The sequence below is a fragment of the Bombina bombina genome, chromosome 4 (assembly GCF_027579735.1).
Source record: "Bombina bombina isolate aBomBom1 chromosome 4, aBomBom1.pri, whole genome shotgun sequence".
Classification (NCBI taxonomy): Eukaryota; Metazoa; Chordata; class Amphibia; order Anura; family Bombinatoridae; genus Bombina; species Bombina bombina.
Genome location: NC_069502.1, coordinates 642,824,756 through 642,841,129, shown reverse-complemented (window position 1 = coordinate 642,841,129; position 16,374 = coordinate 642,824,756). Strand labels below are relative to the sequence as shown.

Sequence of the window (16,374 nt, the reverse complement as noted above, 5' to 3'; positions counted from 1 at the left end):
TTTCATGGCTCTCTTCCTACCTGTCAAACCGTACCTTTAGTGTAGCCTTCTCTGGGGCCTCCTCTGCCCCGTCACCACTTTCTGTCGGAGTACCACAAAGCTCTGTCCTCGGTCCCCCCTTCTCTTCTAAATCTATACGTCATCACTAGGTTCCCTAATTAAGTCCCATGGTTTCCAATATCATTTGTATGCCGATGACACCCAAATCTACTTCTCTGCACCAGACCTATCTCCTTCCTTACTAAACCATATCACTAACTGTCTTTCTCACATCTCTTCCTGGATGTCCTCTCACTACCTCAAGCTAAATCTCTCCAAAACTGAGCTCCTCATTTTCCCCCCTTCTTCCAATATCTCGACCCCCATTATCTCTATAACTGTCGACAACGTCATCATTACCCCTACCCCGCATGCCCGATGTCTCGGGGTAACATTTGACTCAGACCTTTCCTTCACTCCTCACATTCAGTCCTTGGCTAAAGCCTGCCGCTTCCACCTTAAAAACATCTCCAAAATTAGACACTTCCTTACACAAGACACAACTAAGATTTTAATCCACTCTCTCATTCTTTCCCGCCTTGATTACTGCAACTCTGTCCTCTCTGGTCTCCCCACCTGCCGCCTAGCTCCTTTACAATCCATAATGAATGCCTCTGCCAGACTCATCTTCCTTACACGTTGCTCTTCATCTGCTGCTCCTCTCTGCCAATCCCTTCACTGGCTTCCTCTTGCCTCTAGGATCAAACACAAAATTCTCACTCTGACATACAAAGCCCTCAACTGCACTGCTCCCCACTATATCTCAGACCTTGTCTCCAGATACTCTCCCTCCCGTCCCCTTCGCTCTGCTCATGACCTCCTACTCTCCTCCTCTCTGGTTACCTCATCGCACTCCCGTTTACAGGACTTCTCCAGACTGGCTCCCATCTTGTGGAACTCTCTGCCTCGCCCCACAAGACTCTCCCCTAGTTTTGAAAGCTTAAAAGCGCTCCCTAAAGACTCTACTGTTCAGGGATGCATAAAACCTATGCTAACCTTATTTTATACCAGTTCCACTCCTCCATTGCTATCCCCTGAACCCCCCTAAGTCCAGCTGTTTGTATATCACCTTCTTAAGAGCTGATTACAACAGTGCAACTCTTGGCAGGGCCCTCTACCCATTTGATCCCTTTAATTGTTTTGTTGAACTACCCTCTGTTTACAGCGCTGGGGAATCTGTTGGCGCTCTACAAATAAACGTTATTAATAATAATAATAATATCAGGTAAGCATAATTTATGTTTTCCATCTTAATATGAGGAGAGTCCACAGCTTCATTCCTTAAATGTGGGGAACATATACCCAAGCTCTAGAGGACACTGAATGGAAATGAGAGGGTTAAAGAGAGGCGGACCCTATTCTGAGGGCACCACAGCCTGCAAAACCTCTCTCCCAAAAGCTGCTTCAGCCAAAGCAAAGACGTCAAATTTGTAAAACTTTGAAAAAGTATGTAAGGAGGACCAGGTAGCCGCCCTACAAATCTGCTACATAGAGGCCTCATTCTTCAAGGCCCAAGATGAACCCACAGCCTTAGTTGAATGAGCCGTAATCCTCTAAGGAGGCTTTTGTCCCGCTGTTTCATATGCTAAGCAAATAATGCTCCTCAACCAAAAAGATAGGGAAGTGGAAGAAGCCTTCTGCCGTCTGAGCTTCCCAGAGTAGACAACAAACAATGCCGAAGACTGTCTAAAATCCTTCGTGGCCTGAAAATAGAATTTCAAAGCCCGAACCACATCCAAATTATGAAGTAACCGTTCCTTCGAAGAAGAGGGATTAGGACACAAGGAAGGAACCACAATCTCCTGATTGATGTTGCAATCAGACACAACCTTAGGGAGAAAAACCGAACCCAGTGCGAAGAACAGCCTTGTCAGCATGAAACACTAGGTAAGGAGGCTTACATTGCAAGGCCGCCATCTCAGAGACTCTGCTACTAGAAGCAATAGCCAGTAGAAAAAGAACCTTCCAAGACAGTAACTTAATGCATGGGCTCAAACGGAGCCCTCTGCAAAACCTTAAGAACCAGATTTAAACTTCCAGGAGGAGCCGAATGTCTAAACACAGGACTGATTCTAGACAGAGCCTGAACAAAGGACTGTATATCAGGAAGCTCAGTGAGCCTCTTGTGTAATAATACAGATAGGGACGAAATCTGTCCCTTCAAGGAACTAGTGGCAAATTCCTTCTCCAACCCATCTTGGATAAAGGAAAGAATCCTGGACACCCTGACCTTATGCCTGAGGAATCCACGCTCCTCACACCAGAATAAGTAGGTTCTCCACACCTTATGATAGATACGGTGAGCGACCGGCTTTCTAGCTTGAATGAGAGTATCAATCAGTCTCTCAGAAAAACCTCTCCTGGCTAGGATTAAATGTTCAATCTCCACGCAGTCAGCCTCAGAGAATCTAGATTCTGAAGAACAAAGGACTGATTCTAGACAGAGCCTGAACAACGGACTGTATATCAGGAAGCTCAGCGAGCCTCTTGTGTAATAATACAGATAGGGACGAAAATCTGTCCCTTCAAGGAACTAGCGGCAAATTCCTTCTCCAACCCATCTTGGATAAAGGAAAGAATCCTGGACACCCTGACCTTATGCCAGGGGAATCCACGCTCCTCACACCAGAATAAGTAGGTTCTCCACACCTTATGATAGATACGGCGAGCGACCGGCTTTCTAGCTTGAATGAGAGTATCAATCAGTCTCTCAGAAAAACCTCTCCTGGCTAGGATTAAATTTCAATCTCCACGCAGTCAGCCTCAGAGAATCTAGATTCTGATTAACAAAGGGGCCCTATTCCAGCAGATCTCTGTGACAAGGTAACCTCCATGGAGGAGATAAGGACATCCCCATCAGGTCCGCAAACCATATCCTTTCCGGCCACAATGGAGCAATTAGAATCGCCGAAGCTTGCTCCTGCTTGATGCGGGCCACTACCTGAGGTAGAAGTGGTAACGGTGGAAAAATGTAAACAAGTTTGAACCTCCAAGACGCTGCTAATGCATCTATCAGCTCTGCCTGTGGATCCCTCGACCGCGACCCGTATCTGGGTAGCTTGGAATTGAGTCGGGACGCCATGAGATCTATCTCTGGCGTCTCCCATCTGTTCCAAATCTCCACAAACACCTCGGGATAGAGAGACTATTCCCCCGGATGAAAGGATTGTCTGCTGAAGAAATCTGCTTCCCAGTTGTCCACACCCAGAATGTGGATTGCCGACAGCGAGCAGTTGTGGGCCTCCACCCATTCTAGAATCCGAGATTCTTCCCTCATTGCTAGGGAGCTCCTCCCCTGATGGTTGATATAAGCCCCCGAGGTAATTTTGTCCAACTGGAATCTGATAAACTAGGACAAACCCAGAAGAGTCCAAGCCTTCAGAGCGTTGAAGCTCACTCAAAGTTCCAAAATGTTGATCGGGAGAAGAGATTCCTCTCAAGTCCACCATCCCTGTGCCTTCCTGGCACTCCAAACGGCTCCCCATCCTGAGAGGCTTCCGCCCGTAGTCACAATCTCCCAGGATGGTCTAAAGAAGGACGTCGAAGAAAGGAAAAGGCGGCACTCCAGGCTTGTGAAAGCAACAGAATGTTTATTCCAAATACACAGTCGCTACACACTTAGACACCAAACATGCAACGGAAGAAGAGGGCGTGTCCTTACGCATTTCGTGCCGTGCGGCACTTAGTCAAAGGATGAAGGTAAGTAGAGAACAGGTAAGTTTATACCCCTGCCCACCAATAAGAATTAAAAGAGCAATTAAAAAGACAGGTGATAAACAGAAAGGGGATACAGAGAAAATTATAGAAAAAATTATTATTGTTATTTCTACATTTCACAAAATGCGTAATAGGATTGTATATGACAACAAGAAAAGGGACAAGTAATAAATTACAAAGGACACGCCCCCTTCTCCGTTGCATGTTTGGTGTCCAAGTGTGTAGCGACTGTGTATTTGGAATAAACATTCTGTTGCTTTAACAAGCCTGGAGTGCCGCCTTTTCCTTTCTTCTGCTTCACTGGAGTGACTTTCTTCATATGGTGAGCACCTCTTCCGTTCCAGCAGTCCGTGGAGCCATTAATTCTAATTGGGGTACGCTGTTGGTCCCTGGAGACGCCTGTGTGAGCTGCGCTAACCACTTCCTGATCTAAAGAAGAAAGTCCCTTGGGACAGGCGATCTGGACAGAGCCACCAAGAGAGCGATTCTCTCAACCGGTTGTCCAGAGAAATCTGTTGATACAGATCTGAGTGGTCGCCGTTCCATTGCCTCAGCATGCACAGTTGAAGAGGTCTGAGGTGGAACCTGGTGAATGGAATGATATCTATGCGGGATACCAGGAGCCTAATTACCTCCATACACCGGGCTACAGATGGCCTTGAGGAGGTCTGGAGGGCAAGACAATTGGAAGTAATTTTGCAACGTCTCTGGTCTGTAAGGTATATCCTCATGGATATGGAATCTATTATCATGCCCAGGAATTCCACCCTGGTACTGTGCACCAGAGAACTCTTTCCTAAGTTTATCTTCCACCCATGAAATTGAAGAAGAAGAGCTCTGGAATGGTCTTCTGCCACCCGGCAGGACGGAGCTTGGACCAGGACGCCGTCCAAGTATGGTTCTACTGCAATACCTCGCCACCATGAGCAGAGCCCCCAGAACCTTCGTAAAGACTCTTGGAGCAGTAGCCAGACCAAAAGGAAGAGCGACAAACTGGAAGTGCTGATCCAGAAAGGAGAATCTTAAGAACTGAAGTGATCCTTGTGTATTGGCACATGTAGGTAAGCATCCCTCAAGTCTATTGTAGTCATGAACTGTCCCTCTTGAACTAAGGGCAGAATAGACCTTATCGTCTCCATCTTGAATGATGAAACTGACAGAAACTTGTTTAGGCAATTTAGGTCAAGAATCGGACAAAACATACCCTCCTTCTTTGGGACCACAAAAAGGTTTGAGTAGTACCCTAGACCTCTCTCTGATAGAGGTACCGGCACAAGTACTCCTAGGGAGGAGAGATCCCTCACACACCCTAGAAAAGCTTCTCGTTTCTTTGGTCTTGTAGACAGGTTTAATAAGAGGAATCTGCGCGTGGGTGGATGAGATTTTAAACCTATCCTGTAACCCTGAGTGATGACCTCTAGAACCCAAGGGTCTTGCACATTCCCCAACCAAGCCTTCACAAAGAGAGATAGTCTACCCCCAACACGATTAAATGCCGGATCGGGGGCCGCCCCTTCATGCTGACTTTGTTTTGGTGGGCTTCTTGTTCTGCTTGGTATTATTCCAAGATTGATATAATTTCCAAGTTCCCTTGGACTGATCAGGCTTCGCGGAGGGCTGCTGGTGTTGGGATTTATCCGAACGAAAGGGACAAAATTAGGACCCTGTCCTTTAGGTTTATTCTTCTTATCCTGCGGCAGAAAGGCACCCTTGCCCCCAGAGACCATGGATATGATAGAGTCCAGGCCTGGACTGAAAAGAATCTTCCCCTTAAATGGAAAGGAAAGCAATCTAGATTTTCAAGTCATGTCTGCAGACCAAGACTTCAGCCAGAGAGCCCTACGGGCTAGAACAGAAAAACCTGATTTTTTTGCATTCTAGCGAATAATCTGCATGTTTGCATAACAGATGAAAGAATTACCCTCAAGGCCTTAATTCTTTCCTGGATATCTCCGAGGGGAGTTTCCACCTCGATCATCTCCGTTAGTGAGTCGCACCAATAGGTAGCGGATCCAGCTACTGCAGCAACCGTCTTTGCAGGCTGAAACAAGTACCACGGTGCTGAAACATTTTCCTTTAATCGAGTTTCTAGCTTCTTATCCATGGGCTCCTTAAACGTCGAACTATCATCAAGCGGGTATATTGGTGCGTTTAGCAAGCATGGAGATAGCTCCATCCACCTTAGCTACAGACCCCCACAACTCTAACTGAGAGTCTGGAACGGGGAACAATTTTTTAAACGAAGAAGGGGAAAAAGAAGATCCAAGTCTCTCCAATTCATTCTTAATAATATTTGCCATCTTTACAGGAACGGGGAAAGTTTGTGGCACCACCCTGTCCTCAAAAACCTTGTCAAGCTTACGAATAGAAGGTTCTTCGGGTAATTTAGGTTCCGGAACCTCTAACGTAGCCAACACCTCTTTTAACAGAAAGCGTAAGTGCTCAATCCTAAATCTAAAATCTGGTTCCTCCGCAGCCGGAGGTTTAGAGGCAGCAGATTCCGAACCAGAATGAGCCTCCTCTGAAGTATCAGAGGCCTCTTCATCAGCGGGATAATCTAGTATCGGATAAATCCAACAAATTGGTAGATAACCTCTGGGAAGGATAGCAATATTTAACCTTTCACTTGCGCTTAGCAAACCGCTTCTTCTCCTGTAACCCGCACGGTCAGGAAAGAGGAAGTCAATAAGACCCCACCAGGTCACATGGAGTGCCATGCAGGACCGCCCCTGCTCCAAGAGAGAAACGTGCCAATCAACAGTCCGCGCAGTGATCTCAAAAACAAAAGAAAAATCCTGCCTGAGCCTCATCTTACACTATAACCCTGTCTTCTTACGTTATCATATGAGATAAAATGAAACAATCTTACTGGAATCTCTGCCGTGGAACAGACACACAGCCTCTCAAGTTTGACAGTCTTGTAGCATTGCACCTGACATGGACTTGAGTGATAGAAGCAGGCAGTGAAACTCGTCAACCTTGATTGCTTAGGAGCTGTTACGAGTCTGGATGGTTTCGCAGAAAGACTGTCCCTGCATCTCCAGACTTTAACCTTCGGCAATGCTCTCACTGAGAGGCTGACAAGACTACATAAAACTCCAGTCCCATACTGAAGAATACTACCCTCCATAAGAGACTACTCCGAATCTTCCAACACTTCTCTGCCATCCTCCTGTGACGAAAGGCAAAGAATGACTGGGGGATGAAGGGAGTGGGGGAGGTATTTAAGCCTTTGGCTGGGGTGTCTTTGCCTCCTCCTGGTGGCCAGGTTCAGTATTCCCACGAGTAAGGAATGAAGCCATGGACTCTCCACAGATTAAAATGGAAAAGTGGCTTTCTATATTCTACCAGGGAAAAAGAAGGGCTGTCAAGCATTCTTATAGAATCTCACTAGCCCAGGGATCTTTTTAGAACCATGGCCTAAGTGAGAAACAATTAGTAAGCAACTTTAGTCATTTGTTGTCATGAGAAGTTTCAGGATTTCAAGGACTGGACACCACATAAACTTGTAGGTGTACTATTGGTATATCGGTTTTGCATTAAATTATCCCTTTAATTTTCCAAGATTTCCCAATAGTATCTGCATTTCCACAACTGGCTACCTGAGAAGCTGGAGCAGGGCTAGCCAGCTTCTTTCTTCAATCTAGTAAACAAAATTAATGTTTTGGGTAAACATAACAAATATTAACTTTAAGTCCTTGGAAACTAATCTTTAGGGATAAGTCTGCACACAGTGCTTTATTCACAAGCAGCTTTTTACCAACATATAGTATATTTAGTTTAATACTTTACACAATTATAGGCCAAAAATGCTACTGTATAATAATATCAAAAGTATGTGAAACTGAAGACAAAGCACTAATTAGTTATCAAAGATGTTATGATTATCAAGTGCGTTTTTAATAACAACAAAGCAAGCTGTGATATGTGTAAAACATCTAACTTGAGTATAGAACGTGGGCATAACTCATACATGCTGTATAAGGAACATTTCAAAAGTAAACAAACCCTTCTATGGATCTAATTAGCATATGAATGTAAATAATAAAAGAAGTTGGAGCCTTTCTAAAATCTCATATTTTAAAAGATTCTCGTTCATGGCAAAGCTTTCTTCAATTAATTAAATTATTCATACTGAAATACTGTAAATGCTATCCGTATGATTTATAAAAGGTACATTAGATGAAAAGAATGGTAATTAAACAGTTTGTATTGTTCACATGACTATTAAAAAGTTAGCAAACTATTTAACTCTTCATAACTAATTATATTGCACAGAAGCTTGTTTAATGGCTTATGGCTTTGTGTTTCCAATAACCTTGTTTTAATTAATAAGTTATGCAAATTATGATTGCAAAGATCAGGCAATAATAAGGAGAATTAATTTTGTGCTGCAGGGCTAAGTTATATTCTATTAATTCATAGTAATACACTGAGGACAGAATGCTGTAGTCATATTTAGCATTTTACCCATTTATCAAAATATATTTGAGTAATTTCCATCAGCACTTGTTTTCCTTGACACAATGTTTAATATTTCTGAGTTAATATCAATATAGAAATGTAAGCACATTTCTTAGGGAAAAAATATACAAGGGTAAGTGATGTGATCCCAGCTGTACGGATAAAACAGATTTGGTAATAATACACCTAATGGCTAAACTTAAATTATACTGGTATTTTATAAGAATTCACAACACTAATCAGGAATACAAGTCAACCATTAAAAAATACAAAAGTTGAGCAATAAAGGGAAATTAAATGCTTACTTGAAGCAGTGCATTACCAGTTTTTCAGCCCTCTGCATTACAGGAAGGCTGACTGTCCCTGCCCCCCCCCTTTTTCAGGAAACTTCAGGAGGGCGGTACAACAAATCAAATGCAGTATAGGATTCCAAAATCACAGACTTATAGGCAATTCGTACTATGCTCCTTGGCTGGTAGAAAACCTGTGCAGCTGCCTTACTACCATTCCGACCCCCCCCCCCCCCCAAAGAAAGATGTGTGGATTAGCCAAAGAATGCCAGTGCACAGGCTCACCAAAATCTTTAACCCTTCAATAGAGGTTAAAATAATAGAATAACAGAATCTGGCAATATATATATATATTGTGATAGACAAGAGGAAATCAGTATAGTTCAGCACACAGATAAAAAGTCTTTTTACATATATTTTATGAACTAAAAAGTGAACTTTTTAAGTTCATAAAATATATGTAAAAAGACTATCTGTGCGCTGAACTATACTGATTTCCTCTTGTCTATCACATTTTCTAACAGTGTTAAGGGTACACTGTATCATTTTCACGCAGCATGATTACATACATAAACCACCTATTAGGACACTTGTCCCCTTAATTGGTATAAATATTCTAAGCAGGTATAGAATAATACCTTATATAGACCTAAATGTCTAACTATACAATAATTACCAAAGATTTAAGTTTTAGAGCTGGTATTCCATCTTTATTTATACACACACACACACATATATATATATATTTAAATTTACACACACACACTCACCGGCCACTTTATAAGGTACACCTTGCTAGTACCGGGTTGGACCGCCTTTTGTCTTCAGAGCCGCCTTAATTCTTCGTGGCATAGATTAAACAATGTGTTGGAAACTTTCCTCAGACATTTTGGTCCATATTGACATGATAGCATCACGCATTTGCTGCAGATTTGGTCAGCTGCACATCCATGATGCAAATCTCCCATTCCACCACATCCCAAAGGTGATCTATTGGATTTAGATTTGGTGACTGTGGAGGCCATTGGAGTACAGTAAACTCATTGTAATGTTCAGGAAACCAGTTTGAAATCATTTAAAGGGACAGTCTAGTCCAAAATAAACTTTTATGATTCAGATAGAGAATATAATTTTAAACAATTTACTTTTATCACCAATTTTGCTTTGTTCTCCTGTTATTCTTAGTAGAAAGCTAAACCTAGGAGGTTCATATGCTAATTTCTTAGCCCTTGAAGGCCGCCTCGACTCTCAGGCATTTTGACAGTTTTTCACCACTCGAGATTTATCACACCAGGCAACGTTTTTCCAATCTTCTATTGTCCAATTTTGGTGAGCCTGTGCAAATTGTAGCCTCAGTTACCTGTTCTTAGCTGACAGGAGTGGCACCCGGTGTGATCTTCTGCTGCTGTAGCCCATCTGCTTCAAGGTTCGATGTGTTGTGCATTCAGAGATGGTATTCTGCATACCTTGGTGGTAACGAGTGGTTATTTGATTTACTGTTGCCTTTCTATCATCTCGAACCAGTCTGCCCATTCTCCTCTGACCTCAACGTCCAGACAACTCCTGTTCACTGGATATTTTATCTTTTTCAAACCATTCTCTGTAAACCCTAGAGATGGTTGAGCTTGAAAATCCCAGTAAATCAGAAGTTTTTGAAATACTCAGACCAGCCCGTCTGGCACCAACAACCATGCCATGTTCAAAGTCACTTAAATCCCCATTCTTCCATATTCTGATGCTCGGTTTGAACTTTAGCAAGTCGACTTATGCATTGAGTTGCTGCCATGTGATTGGCTGATTAGCAATTTGTGTTACCAAGCAATTGAACAGGTGGGTGTATATGTGTATATATATATATATATATATATATAAAATTGCAGAGGTGAACGGCACTCACGAGTATGTCAGCTACCTGGTGCTCACACTAGGGAGAGACAAACAGTAAAGCAGTTATGGATCCCACGGACGGACTCCGTGTTGCAGCAAGGACCCAAGAAAAGCAGGCACACAGGTTTTTTCAAAAACACTCCGGTTTATTTGAAAAGTTGATTACCAAACGTTTCGGCTCACACACGAGCCTTTGTCAATGGTGTACAAAACCAAATGTGGAAAACTAGAGCACAAACTAACCTTAAATACCCACCCAGCCCAAGTGATAGACCAATCAGAGAGAGTAACCGCGGCACACCCACTCACACAGACCTAAACAGCTTATTGCCGGGCTCAATGTGGGCGTCACGTGACGTCATCACGTTACCGCCGTCCTGTGTGTAACCATGGAAACATGCGTAACCATGGAGACAAAACATACACAAATGTACTGTGCGGGTGCGCTGGCGGGTAAGCCTCTGATGGAAAACATATCAATAAATCAAACAGTGATCTGAATACCCCTATATACAAATACAATAAAGGAATAGGTATCTATCTATATGCAACATTAAGACAAACCTAATATGTAGCTTATAAAGTAAAAAGCGCTACCGAAACCCAGAGTATAAAAAACTACTAACACAGCCCTCTATACTCATAGTATCAAGGCATGTGGGGAGGTAGCAGGTGAGGGCATAAAAAACAATCTCAAGCCCCCTGGATATTTAGGCAGGTATACATTGCATCATGCCAGAGGAGTAGGTAGAAATTAAGTCCTGGATGACTCCCAATTCTTCACATCTTATTTGTGTTTATACCAGCAGCCAAAGTCTATGTTGACATTCAGGCCTCGAGGGGCAACTGTGTCCAGTGTGAAGATCCAACGGGATTCCATTCTTAATAGTGCCAGTCCTCTGTCACCACCACGTCTGTTGTGGGGCACATGGTCAATCAGCATCACTCGCAAAGAGGAAACAGAGTGTCCTGCAGTTGCAAAATGTCGCGCAACCGGTTGTTCAGATCGACCTTTTTCTATTGCTTGACGAATTGCTGTTTTATGGTTAGCCAAACGTTCTTTGAACGCTGTCACTGTTTTGCCTATGTAGAATTTGGAACATGGGCAAATAATGGCGTACACCACATATTCCGATGTGCAGGATAATCGATGTCTTATTTTGTATCTTTTGTTGTTATGGGGATGTTGAAATGATGTCCCAGCAATGAGATTGTTGCAAGTGACACAATTGCCACATTTGTAACATCCTGGTTTCCCTCTTGTGAGCCATGTCTGTTTTTCATAGCAGTGTGTGGGATCACTGAGTACTAGTAGATCCCTGAGGTTACTTGCTCGCTTGTATACCACCCGGGGTACCGGAGCATCCACAAAAGGTAGACTAGTGTCCTTGGAGATCATCATCCAATTCTTCCTTATCACATTCTGAAGCATCCCTGATCCCGGAGTGTAAGTAGTTACAAAGTTCATCCGGTTCGGTTGTTCCGTTACTGTCCGTTTCGGGATAGTGTCATTCTGGGTGAGCTGTATGGCTTCACTCTTTTGTTGATCTATTAGCATAGGTGGATATCCTCTGCTCAGAAATTTTTGTGACATTTCTTCAAGCTGTCTCTCTTTTCGGGAGTCATCCGTGTTGTTCCAGACGACCCGCAGGAGTTGTGAGGAGCCAACACCATCTCTCTGGAATCTAGGGTGGAAACTCTGGTAATGGAGTATAGAATTCTTATCAGTGGGTTTATTGAACAAGGTGGTGTGCAATTTATCACCATTAGGTGTTACTACTCTGAAAATTTCCAGGTCAAGAAAATGAATCTGATTGTTATTATGTTCCATTTTAAATTTAATCGTGGAGTTAAGGGTGTTTAATCCTTCAACCCACTCAATAAGTTTTTCAGGGGTATCACCCCAAATCAAGAAGACATCGTCTATGTATCTGCGATACATTTTGATGGGGTTCTGCCTGGAGAATATATTGTATTTTTCATACATCGCCATATAAATGTTAGCATACGATGGGGCCATATTTGACCCCATCGCAGTGCCCATAACTTGTAAGAAGTACTCGTTTTCAAATCGAAAATAGTTTTTCTCTCTGATTGGTCTATCACTTGGGCTGGGTGGGTATTTAAGGTTAGTTTGTGCTCTAGTTTTCCACATTTGGTTTTGTACACCATTGACAAAGGCTCGTGTGTGAGCCGAAACGTTTGGTAATCAACTTTGCAAATAAACCGGAGTGTTTTTGAAAAAACCTGTGTGCCTGCTTTTCTTGGGTCCTTGCTGCAACACGGAGTCCGTCCGTGGGATCCATAACTGCTTTACTATATATATATATATATATATATATATATATATAATATATTTCTTCCATTTAAAAGGTCATAGCAACAACATAATAAAGTCGTAAGTCGACGTTTCGGCTTACATAGAAGCCTTCATCGGGACAAATATAAAACTGTCGAAGAAAAGAAAACACATACAATATTTTGCCAATATACCATTAAAACAAATACATACTCCCATCACCAAAATACATAACATGAAAATAAATATAAATAAAATCAAGGCAACCCAACAAAACAAAAAACACGGCTATTTCAGTTTTGCTGAATTTCCTTGTTTTGTTTTGTTGGGTTGCCTTGATTTTATTTATATTTATTTTCATGTTATGTATTTTGGTGATGGGAGTATGTATTTGTTTTAATGGTATATTGGCAAAATATTGTATGTGTTTTCTTTTCTTCAACAGTTTTCTATTTGTCCTGATGAAGGCTTCTATGTAAGCCGAAACGTCGACTTACGACTTTATTATGTTGTTGCTATGAACAATAAATGATACTCTATTTGCTGTTATGCAATTTACACAAATCCTGAGAGTGCCCTCCCTTTCTGAGTTCTTATATATATATATATATATATATATACACACACATACATACATACATACACACACATCAAAATCCTACACATTTTGCAACAGCGAAAGCATACAACTTCAATTCAGTTGATATCAAGATTTTAGCTTTTAAAAATATATTGAAGATCTCTTTTTTTATACAGCAAACAAATACTTTCTGTATTAAATTGATGTTGAAGAATATGTAACAGAACAAACTGAAAGCTAACCATGTGTCTGTTTAAACAAGTTATTTCAAAACATAGCACCTACATGAGAAAGCTTTTATGTTATAAGTTTAAAAATATAAAGATCTCAGGAAAACTAGTCTAATTAGCACATAACTAGAGAAGTGCCTTACCTCATCATGGTCAATGTCAGCATCCCCACTGATAACAATGCGCTTTTCTATTCTTGTTTCAGATATTCCACCTTTTCCTGTCTATAATGGGTAAAACAAGATTGAAATTACTACTCTAAACTAATTTTAGTTGTTTTTGCCACTAAACAGACTTAAATACACGTAATAATTTATTATAAACATATACACACAGAACCACGCAGAGCATTTTCAAAGAACCTTATGGATAGAAAACAATTAAAATGATGGTAAATAAAAATAAATAGGACTTTCAGTCATCACGTTATTAAAAAAGTGTGCTAAACTTACCGTTTTCTGTGCCTCGGCTAGACTCAGCGGCTCCAGCCGCCCACGGCACAGTACTCTGAGGTGATGCTTCCAACTCTACACCAGTAGCCGTGCTAGCATACGAATAGTGCCATATGACTAGCATGGCTATTGGTATTGAGGTGGAAATGTCAACTCAGAGTGCTGTGCCGTGGGCGGCCAGAGCCGCTGAGTTTAGCGAGGAGGCCGAGGCACAGAACAGGTAAATTTAGCACACTTTTTTAACAAAGTGATGACTGAAAGTCCTATTTATTTTTAGTAAAGGTAAATCCAAGTATTTTTGAAACGCTAGAATTTACCATCACTTTACATAGAGCATTTGATTTCTGTTGTATACGAAAAAGAATACCTAATTGGTCATTTACAATCTTCCATGAACAAACTGTTGTATGACTCGCTATCTACCTTAGTAATATGTGTTGTTGTAGTAGTAAGGACAGAATCAGATGTGATTGTTTGGGCACTCAGCAATACCCCAGGTTCTTCTTCACCAACACCATCCACCTGTGAAGAATAAAAAGGTAATTAAACTTACTTTCCATTAAATTAGTACTATATTTTTTTAACACTTAAACACTACATGCTTCTGACCTAGTAAACGCTACACCTTAAAAGGACATAAAACCCAAATGTTTTCTTGTATGATTCTGATAGAACATACAAGTTTAAACAACTTTCCAATTTACTTCTATTATCAAATTTGCTTCATTTTCTAGGCATCCTTTGTTGAATGAGCAACACAGCAATACTGGGAGCTAGCTGAAAACACTGTGTGAGCCCAAAACAAGATACATATATGTGCAGCTACCAATCAGCAGCTAGTTTCCCAGTAGTGTATAGCTGCTCCTGAGCCTACATAGGTATAATTTTCAACAAAGGATAACAAGAAAACAAAGCAAATTACATAATAAAAGTAAAATGGAAAGTTGTATACAATTGCCTGTTCTAAACCATGAAATAACATAATTTATGCTTACCTGATAAATTCCTTTCTTCTGTAGTGTGATCAGTCCACGGGTCATCATTACTTCTGGGATATTAACTGCTCCCCTACAGGAAGTGCAAGAGGATTCACCCAGCAGAGCTGCATATAGCTCCTCCCCTCTACGTCACTCCCAGTCATTCGACCAAGGACCAACGAGAAAGGAAAAGCCAAGGGTGAAGTGGTGACTGGAGTATAAATTAAAAAATATTTACCTGCCTTAAAAACAGGGCGGGCCGTGGACTGATCACACTACAGAAGAAAGGAATTTATCAGGTAAGCATAAATTATGTTTTCTTCTGTTAAGTGTGATCAGTCCACGGGTCATCATTACTTCTGGGATACCAATACCAAAGCAAAAGTACACGGATGACGGGAGGGATAGGCAGACTCTTTATACAGAAGGAACCACTGCCTGAAGAACCTTTCTCCCAAAAATAGCCTCCGATGAAGCAAAGGTGTCAAATTTGTAAAATTTGGAAAAAGTATGAAGCGAAGACCAAGTTGCAGCCTTGCAAATCTGTTCAACAGAGGCCTCATTCTTGAAGGCCCAAGTGGAAGCCACAGCTCTAGTAGAATGAGCTGTAATTCTTTCAGGGGGCTGCTGTCCAGCAGTCTCATAAGCTAAACGAATTATGCTACGAAGCCAAAAAGAAAGAGAGGTAGCGGAAGCTTTTTGACCTCTCCTCTGCCCAGAGTAAATGACAAACAGAGAAGACGTTTGTCGGAATTCCTTAGTTGCCTGCAAGTAAAATTTTAGAGCCCGGACTACATCCAGGTTGTGCAGTAGACGTTCCTTCTTTGAAGAAGGATTTGGGCATAAAGAAGGAACAACAATCTCTTGATTGATATTCCTGTTAGTAACTACCTTAGGTAAGAACCCAGGTTTAGTACGCAGGACTACCTTATCCGAATGAAAAATCAAATAAGGAGAATCACAATGTAGTACCATTCTCCCAGAATACTGAAGTGTAAAGTATACATACATGACATTATATCGGTATGGCAGGATTTTCTCATCAATTCCATTGTCAGAAAATAAAAACTGCTACATACCTCTATGCAGATTCATCTGCCCGCTGTCCCCTGATCTGAAGTTTACCTCACTCCTCAGATGGCCGAGAACAGCAATATGATCTTAACTACTCCGGCTAAACTCTGGTAGATTCTTCCTCAAACTCTGCCAGAGAGGTAATAACACACTCCGGTGCTATTTTAAAATAACAAACTTTTGATTGAAGATATAAAACTAAGTATAATCACCATAGTCCTCTCACACGACCTATCTAGTTGCTGGGTGCAAGAGAATGACTGGGAGTGACGTAGAGGGGAGGAGCTATATGCAGCTCTGCTGGGTGAATCCTCTTGCACTTCCTGTAGGGGAGCAGTTAATATCCCAGAAGTAATGATGACCCG

The 16,374-nt window shown here is 41.7% G+C and overlaps 1 protein-coding gene across 1 annotated transcript in view; it reads right to left on the bottom strand.

Annotated features, from left to right (window-relative positions):
* EPB41L2 (erythrocyte membrane protein band 4.1 like 2) overlaps positions 1–16,374 on the bottom strand; it is a 469,820-nt gene that overhangs the window by 60,070 nt on the left and 393,376 nt on the right. Inside the window, 2 exon segments of the mRNA XM_053710686.1 lie at positions 13,650–13,730; positions 14,382–14,480. Coding sequence (XP_053566661.1) covers positions 13,650–13,730; positions 14,382–14,480 — 180 coding nt within the window.